The 11,708-nt window shown below is 31.9% G+C and overlaps 1 protein-coding gene across 1 annotated transcript; it reads right to left on the minus strand.

The window, feature by feature from the left end:
• Positions 1-2,121: 2,121 nt before the first annotated feature.
• TRIADDRAFT_60010 (uncharacterized protein) lies at positions 2,122-8,838 on the minus strand (the record flags this gene model as incomplete). Its single annotated transcript, XM_002116056.1, has 17 exons — positions 2,122-2,187; positions 3,298-3,367; positions 3,529-3,637; positions 3,807-3,852; positions 4,203-4,277; positions 4,739-4,853; positions 4,982-5,067; positions 5,338-5,372; positions 5,467-5,545; positions 6,063-6,158; positions 6,615-6,737; positions 7,297-7,493; positions 7,617-7,776; positions 7,862-7,949; positions 8,157-8,158; positions 8,691-8,745; positions 8,819-8,838. 17 exons carry the CDS (start codon positions 8,836-8,838, stop codon positions 2,122-2,124), a joined length of 1,422 nt encoding a protein of 473 aa, XP_002116092.1.
• Between the last annotated feature and the right edge of the window lie 2,870 nt (positions 8,839-11,708).

Below are 11,708 nucleotides of genomic sequence, written 5' to 3' on the forward strand. Positions count from 1 at the left end.
AAATTATATATCATTGATCAATATCAGTTGTATAGCTTTACATTTTAGAATAATATATAGTAATTTATGTTTACTACAGTATAGCATTTTAAACGACGGGCGTGTTCGCCTGGAATGGTTAAGTAGAGTCGGCAGTGGAGCATACTCTGTTCAAGGACTTTTTGAAATTTCGCAGAATGGCACCGATATTACTGTTTACTCTGCAAAGAGAAACGCCTGTGGCGTATCATTTACTGATAATCCATCAGTTAACTTTTCATCACTATGCTCCGTTTATGAACAACGTTGTTACAATTTAACCTCTTTGCCGAGACCATATTTTAGATATTACCGGATGGCAACCGATTTTGTTAGCGAAGTTAAGGCAAAAACTGTCAAGGTATATGTTCTTTGAATATTACTTAATGTCTGTTACATGATACAAAAGTAGGACTCGTAGTCAATTTATGCTCTTGCATGCGTCTAGATAATGTTGTATGCTACTGATGCTAAATGCGAACTAATGGAAAATTCTGTATGTGGCGTTACGTTTTATCACGGTACGTTGAACATTACGTAGCTTTACTGAAGATTGCAAAATTTCAAACAATTGTTCGGGAAGTGAGATGCCTCGGATAATGTCACTGTATGATATAGATGCAGCTTGCTGCTCCTATTAATGCAGTAATAAATGAATACATTATTCGACCTGAAATCTTCCTATAGAAATTTAAGGAAATTTCTCTGACTATGCTACTATTGAGTTCAATTAGTATGGTCCGTTCATTTCTTTACAGAGTATTGTTGTCAAAGTATTTTCGTCAGAAACTGCTAAGTAGGAGTCAGATCACTACCGAATATAAAAATTTACGTCTGTGTGATAAAAAGTTGTAACTTACTTGTAAGCTGGATTCGTATAACCTGTTCTTAAACCTTTTTAGGCATTACATTTATTATAAAACCTGGAGATTGTTGCAAAATTAAGACTAGTACCGGGCAAATCTATGTAGCCAAAGATGATAGAGATGTCCAAATCTTACCTGATGCTCTACGCTCTATGTATAAACAAGCGATGAATCATTACTACCGTAGTAAAGCCATCGAAAAAGTAATCAGCTCACTAGATAGTAGCTATTTGCCTATTTTCCCTATCATATGCGGCAAACTTCCAACCTCTATATCGTCGAGACAGTATTCGAATTTAAATTTGCATGGCAAAGTTTTTAAAGCTGGTCTGTCGTAGTTTTTTGACTGACGGTAATGCGAACGGAAAAAACATCTATGATAAAAAGGTTCCTTCACTTGAGACCGCATCAGCTTTCACGGGACTTTTATCTGAATAATATGGGTATTTCCGTGTGGTACGAGTTCGGGTATCCCAAGTCGTGCGTGATTCAGACCTTAAATAGCTAGCCACTGCTCCAGCTTGTGCGCAGCTTAATATTGGGTGAGGTGGAGTTTGGGTGCGGTTGATATCATTTTACCGTGTTTTGTATATATCGTTGTATAGACTGCATTGATAAATATTTTTTTCGGTGCACGATTATGTATTGATCATCATTTGCCATTAATATTACAGTAGTGCTTTTCAGTGCAAAGGCTATAAATATTATTAGGGAGCCTTTTTCTCGCTGATTTGTGCTGTCCATGGCAGACAGAAGTGGAATTGGGCATTATTGCAATTATATGTTACAAATTTTTTAAATTATTTCCAGAGATTAAGAATATTAAATTTAATGTAAATTTGTAAGTAAGATATCACTAGCACTTTTTTTAGATTCTGCTTTCATTTCGACTAGATTTTACTCGGATAGACGCTACATTTGGTAATGTAGGCATTTACTTAGATATTTCGGAACGCTGTGGTTATAAAATATATATATGTACGATCGTAAGTCTACTCATATATCGTTGATTGATGTTAAACGATACTAAGTATCGCTATTCTATGGTAGACAAACTTGACAAATTGATATCGGATTATGAGAATTAGAATTACTCAAATAGTTTACTTCTCAAACTTTGATATTTAGTCATCTGATGACACCGTGGTTTCTAGCTTCCGTAGATGAGGCATTCTTGATAATAATTGTACAGAATATGTAATGATTTATTCAATTGCGTTACAATATTATTTAAAGTTTATATTGATGTAAAAATTTTAATTGGCATTTCTGCCCTTTCTTGGACAGTTGGATTTTTAGACGTCTGTAAATAGTAAAATATTGACATTTGTTATAAATCAATTTTTTTGGAGCATATAATTCTCCGATAACAAAAACTTGAGCTGCTAGTAGCCGATATTTTATATATTTTACATTAAATCTAATATATGTCTATGTTAGCTCGACCTATGAGTAGAAAAATAAAGATTCGAAAGTGTAACCATCTGATAAAAGTACTAGCATGGAATTCCTGCGAAAATAATCAATAGCAGCTTTGAATGTACTGGAATTATCCGATCAGGCTGAATTACTATGTATTGGTCTAGTCTTTATTCCTATCTGATTTTCAAAAAGTAGACATCTATTAAATTGGTGGTTTACCACCTGAAGAGTATTAACAGGGGTTTATCTTGTCCTATGTTGCAAAGTTGTACATGGTAGTTCCCATCGAATCAGATCAATTCCGCCTTAGCAGTAATTGCAGTTATAGTATTTGCATCCACTTACAAAATCAATTTTATCCGATCAAAATTGTAGAAATCAAGCGGATCATTAATATTTCGAAGGTACGGAAACAGGAAGAATATTCGTACATTTCATTTAGCTTGTTCATTCGATAAATGATGTTGTGCAATGCCCTCAAGTAACGAAAAGTAGTTGTTTACATAAGTTATCAGCTTTGAAATTTGTGATCAAGGCCGCCAGATTCAGTCTAGCATAATACGCTGAGTCATTAAGCTAAACAAATATAGAAGACCGATGATCGTAAGCATCAATTTTCTGTAGCCATTTGTCAAGGGCTTCATTGATTTCCTGTGGTCTATCAATAAAAGGAAAATAGGACAGTTCCAGGTATTATGATTTGGCTCTACACAACTGTAGAATTTATAGAAACTATCCATAGCATGAACAAAAGCTATTTACCGTTCAGAGTGAAGCCAGTGACTGCAATCAAATCTTAAACATGTTAAATTAGGAACAGAATCATGCATACGTTTGCAGATTGAATCTGTAAGGAAGGTTTCTTTATCCGAAGCAATAAATAAAGCTGGTTGATAAATCTAGCATACGAATTAATAGTAAACAACATTCATTAGTTTTGACAACTTTGGTTATCCAGGGATTTATTTTATAATTTTATCATTGCAATTACCTTTTTACCATATGTTTTCAATTGCCACTTCCAGCATTTTTGGGCATTTCTAAATCTGTTCAAGCTAGGGCTATTTTATAGAAAGAATATAACTTGTTCATTGCTATTATTGAACCAATAGGGATAAAAAGTACGGCATTAAATCGCCAATTATTTGTCATTATTGTACATTAAGCTCTAAAATATCTTCAATATTGATCATGATATACTAGATTAATGACAAATACATACGTAAAACCCGTTACTTGAAATGCTTTAACATAATAATCTAGTTCTTCCTTTGTCATAAAACAACTTCGTTGATAGCCCTCGATTAGTTTCAACTTATAGGATGAACAGTCTGAGAAGGATAATATCGAATTTTTTATTTGTAACTTATTTAATAGGCATGGTAAATGTCATATTTGTCAAGATTTGAAGTCAGGATTATGACGAATAACCAGATTTCAGCTGTTGATGGAGAATAAATTGTCGTCGTACGACTGAGAATATGCCGCAAAATATCTTACCCATATCTAATAAGTTAAATTCACGGCCGTCTAATGCCTTTTCGTCCTATAGATTTAAAGAGAAATCCTTCATCTTAGCCGTAGAAAAATATGCATGAAGTTTATCACAGTTGATTCATTTATTCCATGATTATCCTTAAAAGCCTCCATAGCGAGCTCTTATTGATATTATCTAACGACAGTCGAGTTATTATCATACGAGTAAATCGTTCGCTAACATTGGCAACCAATATCAATGGACTAGACAGAAAATTGTTTGAAGCAGACCGCATTTAATACTATTAAATCTTTACTACATACAGTATGTTATACTAAATACGGTAAAGAGAGACATTTTACATTCGATTTTATGTGAGAAGTGATGGAATATTATCAAAGTCATTATTTCATGCTTACGTTTTCATCAGTACTAGTATAGATATTTTGGAACGAGACGCGAATATCTTTGGCTAGGCATTTTTCAAATTTTCCCTACCGTGTTAAATAAAATATTTCGCTATCAGTTCAATTAAGATACGTTTCAAGAAATAAATGAGAACTATATGGTGGAAAAAAGAATCGGTTTAATTAGGATTAGCGTATAAGAAATAAGTGCCAATTGAGTGATGGAAAAAGCGAATAAATAGGCTGATATTAGATTCATGGATAAGTTGAATTAAGATGTGCGTATGAGAAAGGAATAAAATTGTGAGATGAAAAAAGCGAATCAATTTAGTTTACTTATATGCATATAAGAAATAAATGCGAATTACGAAATTGCAAAAATGAATCTGTTCAGTTAAGATACGCATATAAGAAATAGATGAGAATTGCATAGTGGAAAAAGTCAATGAATAGTTTGACGTTTGGATTTATGGATTAAGTTGAAATCGAAGCAAAAATTGAGATTGTAAACGACAGGATAGGAACAATGGCATTAAATTGCGACTTACACTTTCTGAAAAATAAATATAATATTGCAGAGGAGAAGGATTTTGCTTGATGTAGGTCAATAAATTCATATTCGGATGAGGTGGTATATATGGAAAATTTAAACTTGCTACAGCTCTAATGACATGATTATTAAAATTGTTAATAGTAAGAATAAAAATAATTTTAATTTTATGTATTATTACCAATCTACTTGCAAGCAATTCAATTATTGCCGTTCAAAAATTCCAAAGTTTTCCTATTACCTAACTCTATCAGGATATTGTAAACAGCAATTCCAGGCAACATCACCTCCGATATCGTGACCAACAAGAATGGCTTGATCGATATCCTGATTCAAGGTTGCGTTAGAAAACTACTTGTGATCATTACTTAGCTATATCGTGATGTTATATAGTGCGTTACTTACCAATATATCCATAAGTTCAATTATATCCTTATTTTATTGGAATAACGTTGTATGTGAATTATCCATTTGAATCAACATGATTGAATGGTATATTTAAAATTAGTCTTACTTTGGAATTTCAATACTAGTCATATCGTGATGTAATATGCCCATAGAACTACATAATAAATGATTTGAAATTCAATTCACTACCTCAGTAACTAAGTCCATAGAATAATCTTCAACATCTACGGGTTAATAAAATACAATTTCGATAATTTTAAAGGCATTTCAACAGAGTATAGCCGTAATGTAATCTGATTTATGAAAGATCCAGCTTACTTGGGGGGCAGCTCGATAGCCCGACTCCTCGATGATCTATAGCAATTGCACGAAAGCCAATCGCGGTAAAATACGGGATCTAAAGGGAATCGGAATTGATTTATAAATACTATATTATGTATATATATTGAATTACATGTTTTCTTATTGATTTATTTCGATATATATATGTATGTATTAACAGATCTCAGACTACAGAACTCCCTCCTATGTCGAGGCGGCTTGCATTTCACTTAAGGCTATAACTTTCGTCTCTAAAATTATCCACTAACAGCACTCAACTATTATTCCAACACCTAAATGTAATCCTTGACACCGCTAGTCCACTCAGGTCTAGCGCCGCCATCTTACTAATGATTATATAATTATCGGAGTTTCATTATGGAACAATTTTTTTATATCTAGTTGGCTATTACAGAAGTAAGGGCAGGTTAGCGGAAATGAGATCACTGTCGACTTTTATTATAGATAGCAGCAGGAATATTACATCGTAATAATCAGACAGATAGGAAGATTACTTATCATTCAGTTATTTCATCATGCCGATAGAATTAGCTATTGCAATTAATGTAGCTGCAAAATTGATCCATACTAACCTGATATCGCCATCCATACCAGAAATCAGGAAAACCATGAAGGAATAAAATGACTTGGCCACTTCCTTTCTCGACAAAATGGATTTTGATACCTTTCTATAAATCAAATAAGGCATCAAGCTCATGATGTTTGGTCTGGATAAATATATTACATAGGTCTACATTGTCTGATATTGAGTTATTTTTGAATTTAAATTTATAAAATTTATGAAAAGAGTGACCTTGGTCGTGATTTGGCCATGCACTACTTCATTTTCATTGCATGACCATGGCTTGGATGGTAGTAATAGCTATATGAAAGCATCCGAGATAATATGAACTTATTAGGCCACATTTAGAAGTATTTATGATTTCCTAGACGGTAAGTATCCTATGCCTATTCATCGATGCAGCACTGCTCGATATTAGTAAACTGATATATCTGATCTTTCAATTTTATTTAACTAAGTTCCACGCAATATTAATGTTGGCCATTGAAATAGCTCGATAAATTTGTAATCATATTTTTAATCTATTGCCTAATTGCAATAGGACTTTTTTCAATTAACTAACATTAATTTCAATAAGATTTCCTAATTGAATTAAAAGCTCTTTGTTTTCATTTGCTACGATATAGGCTATACCAAGATTTCTTGCTATCTCAGCCGATAATTCTGATTGTTCTATAGTTATTATCTAAAGGCAGTCAAGTTTAAAAGACATTGATGTTATTCAAATAATTATTTAATAGTTTAATGTGAATATGATTCAAGCCATCCATTACTATCCATGTTAAGCTTCAGCAAATACTAGGAGCTCATCTGTATAAAAATGATTACGGTGATTCCTAAACTAAACTTTCTCGATATTAAATAATTATCTTAGCTAGAAGTGGATTTCTAAATCACTGCAGCCAATGAAATAGAATTGCACAAATAATGATTTGTCATTGTCCATGACGATATAGAATGATAAAATTATACATAAGTACATCATTTTTACCCCCATAGTAAACTATGAACATGATTTGATGCATGCATAACAAGCCATTCGAAGTTTATCCTGATGCTAGAAATGCATTCTTATGAAATTATTACTATTTTGTTCTGAAGTAAACATGCTCGGCAATAACTAGCTATCTTAACAAGTAGTAGATTTCTAACAAGCTACAGCTACTGATGTAGAATTGCAAATAATTATCTATGACAGTACGGAAAAAGAGAGATTAATCCATGCTTAAGTGCTTTATCTTTACCTCATGCAATTGGACATCCATTTGTTGCATAACATATTGGTAAATCTCCTTAGAAGGTCCAGATATTCCTATTTGAGTTGATTCAAAATAATAATTGGCTAGGCCTTTCAAGTATAATTTGATTTTGGAGCTGATGGATGAATTAACAATATTGCAATCATCAATCCAGGAATTGCAAATGATGGTAATTTTATATCCTAAGCAACAACAATTTAAAATAAAAAAATCTATTTAGTACCGTATAAATTGCGGCGTAATTCTAATTTTTAGTAAGTAGGATATGTAGACAAGGTATGCCGATAGGGAATAAGAACATTGACCTGATCGCTTTAATTTGGCCATAACAGAAACAATTTCTTTATTCATTTTCAAGTCATCAATACATTCAGCAACTATTCGTTCAATACTAAAATTTTCCGGTAGCATCGTATTCGATTGCTCTGCTTCATTGAGGGCAAGTTGATTTAAATCCTTACAGTACTATATTGAATTTTTCCCGAATTCAAAAAATGTGATAAGTTGGTATTGGAAGAGCTAATCTTGTTTTAAGCATAAATTAATATACCTGACTCATCGTAATTTTACCATTAAGCAACTGATGAACTGGGCTACCATCCTTGTTATTTTGCCTCAGGATATCAAATAGGAATTCTCTATTATTCCAACGATTTAATAAGTATAGATAAATTAGCTGGTTTTGAATTAGGATTATTAGTAACTATCCTGCGACCAAAAGCATTAACCAGTTATACATCTTATCAAAGATTAAATCGATTAAAAATTAGAAACTTGTCATATTAAATTCTGCGAAAATAGTTACAACAACGAAGGATAATTTTTATTCATGATGAAACACTTACTTCTGTAGTCAAAGAGTAGAAAATTATGCATTATGCTCCATTTCTGTCATAGGATTATCTATATTTTATATCAACCAGTAACTCTGTTCGTTATATCTACGGCTGGTTATTATATGAAATAACTTCTGTAGATTGATATATTGCATTCCATCCGAGCGTAAATTAAATCGATGATTTTATTACTGATAGGAACTAGATATGTCTAGAGATGGAATTAAGAATTTTTATATCTGCCTGCATGCCTACTCTATTACATCTAGGTCATTATACTAAATAAATTGGGTCTATTCCATACAAGTATAAATTTAAATCGATGGCTTTCATTAATGATTGTGTACTAGATGTTATTTAATGATTACGAATTAGACATGTCTAAAACTAGAATGAATTCGTTGTGGATAGAATAATTTTCGATTTAACGAATCAATTCCCAATCTCATTACTTGCTTAAACCATACAAGCTTACCTTGATGGCCTTAAACGAATATGTGCAATACAGAATATGATGGCAATTGTGAATTAGTGCTTACTTACTTTGGTAAGCCACAGTCCCATTCGTGTTTCATCACTCCATAATGTAATGGTGTGACTAAAACGCCATAATAGTTGAAAACAATTACCTTATATCGCTTGTTTCTATAAAAAAATAAGACAAATCATACATTAAAGCTAAAATTGACATTACTGCTACTGTTATCGTAAATGATTTAATACAGCTACTAGTTTAATTTTTAAAGATCGATCGGAAGTTGATTACCATTTAGGGCCGATTAAAAACGTATACTAGTAATAATAGTATTTGCCCTGATCATTAGAGAGCTCAATATCGTTCCTTAACTATAGCTATTTTACCCAGTACTCATCGTATCTCTTGTCGTCTTCTTGACAGGGATTGCGGACGGAATAGAATCGCGGTAGTCTTATGTGGTTAATAGTTGATCAGTCTTTCTTACAGGCCCAATTTATAGTTTGCTTTGCTTCTGAAAATTACCAAATTATCATAATAACTTGTCGATCTATCATAATTATTCCGGATGTTCTAAGAATTTAACAAGTTGACTTACGCCGATTACCATATTTTCTTCTAATGGATTTCTCAATAATGATAAATGATCTTGCTATTTTGTTACTGTATACAGTAATTAATAACATTATTCGATCGTTAGGATAATAATGACAAGAGTTTACACGCATATTATTTTACCTATAATTCTATCAAATCAATATTGATTTTCTCTCAAGCGATTATATTATTATTATAAATACTTACCTTGGATCCTATTCTCTCTCTCTCTGCTACTCTATTGAGGGTTGTATTCAGGTGATGAGTTAAGCATAGATTATATATAAAATGCGGGCAAAAGTCATTTTGATTGGTATTTACACAGTTTAATTAATTAATTTTATGCATAAATGATTTTTTTGCTTACCTTAGAATTAAATTGAATAAATTGTGACTGTAATATCATCGTGATACTTGTATAATAATTAATCTATTGTAGAAGGTAGTTTAAACTTGAAGTTGATATGACAGTATTACTAATTACCATCAAATTTCTCCTCCCTTTACCTTGTGTCAGAATTAATATTGATTTAATCATGCCATCCCTTGATAAATACTTACAGTCGTCGTTGCGTCAAGAGTTCATGATAAATTACAAAGTTACTTTTCACTAGGTCTAAGCTCAGGCAAATAGTCCAATTAGAAAATAAGAATTTTAAACTAATTCATCCCCTAGGGCTACACTTCATGATAGGGAAATCTCGAGTCATTATTATGACAGGGACTATGAGTAGAATATTGAGCTCTTTTTAATAAGAAATTGAGGCAATTACAGTAATCATCATTAAAATTTCTTAGATACTCTTAAATTACATGATCATACTTTTAGTCGCGACTTCTACGTTATCTGTTGATGAAACATCAAATCATCTACTATTAGGGATCTTAAGTACAGACAGCTATGGCATTACATTTTTACGTCTATGGACTAGTCTTTCACAAAATTATTTCTAAATATCGAGTGGCTATCATTAGCAGTCGCGATGGTTGCAAAGATTTATTGAGAAAGCCATCACGTTGTCTATTATTAAGTTCAGACTGTCATAATGGTAAAGAAAGTTAAATATGCACCAATTTATAAACTGTTATCAGATCATATGGTAATACTTAGTAAGATTTGTTATGACCGTAGAGATTTGAAAATCTCAAGTCTCTATCTTTCTCTTTAGACAGTCAGTCATATAGGTGAAATATTGAAAGTACTTCGTGATTTAACCTAAATCACAGATGGTAATCTACAGTTATTAAAGCTGTACTGCAGCATTTAGCATTTGCACATTAATAATTAAAGTAAAGTAATCCTAATAACGTCGAAGTTAACGAACGATCTGCAATCGTTGTCAGTATAGGAGCAATTAGCAAAATTTCAAGTTGCCTGTTATTACGCCTAAGCTCAGAATCTTATGAGATTAAAAATTCAGAGCCAATGAAATAACTTTGATGTCTTTATTATCCTTTGAAATCCTTCTAATGCGAGCAATTTCCAAATCTCTACTATTTAGCTACTTAAGTATCCTCTGTTACAGTTATCAATTTCCATAGTTAAAATGTTGTTTCCAATAAAAATGTTTACACTAAAGCATCAAATTATCATCATAGACTATAACAAACGGTTAGATAGAGCAGGAAATTGTTTATAAAAAAGAAGACAGTGCCTCGCATAGAAATTTTATAACATAGATTGTAAGTGATGGATAAAGAAGTAGTAATGTGGTATATAATCTGCCAAAATGATTATAAACTTCAAACATAAAATCAAGGTTTAATGTAGAAGAGCTATACCGGTCCTTCATTATATTTAAGATAGGAATTTAACCTATTAGGATAGCTACCTGCCTATATGTTCATACGTTGAAAAATAGTCTTGATAAAATAAAATAGTTAAACAAATGAATAATTACTGTATCATATAACATTATAACGGTTTATAAAGATTGCTGGCTGTATAATCTTGGCTAAATACGGCTAAGAACAAACAACCATATCCAAGGTAGGCATAAGGAAGCTCATTTCCAATTAGAACATGAGCCTTCTGTAGTAAACACTTTTGGCTAATATCATCAGCTAGAGAGAAAATAACCATTGCAATATGAATTAAGTTTCAGTAGTAAATTTAATGTAGCAAAGAAGTTATATAATTCAAAATGAACAATACTTACTTATACTATGCTATAGTATCAGGTTAAAGCTTTTACTTTTTTGTAGTTGGTGTGGAAGCAGTTACATGCAATGATATATCAACATTTTTGTTCATGCTGTTTCGATTGACACTACCATTCCTTGGACTTTTTTCAACTTTTTTGATTGTTGCCAAGGGGCTACTACTAGTTAAGAGATATTCGTCGATATCAGTTTCTTCTTTATTCCGCTAATGAAGGTAGACACAAATAAAGTTAATCACATTTTTGATTGTTATCGAAATAGAATAATTTACGCAAGCATTCATTTCTAGTTGCAACTCGTATTTGATTTTAGAATGCAGTAAAAAT

Source organism: Trichoplax adhaerens, genomic scaffold (assembly GCF_000150275.1).
Source record: "Trichoplax adhaerens TRIADscaffold_13 genomic scaffold, whole genome shotgun sequence".
In the NCBI taxonomy this organism is placed as follows: domain Eukaryota; kingdom Metazoa; phylum Placozoa; class Uniplacotomia; order Trichoplacea; family Trichoplacidae; genus Trichoplax; species Trichoplax adhaerens.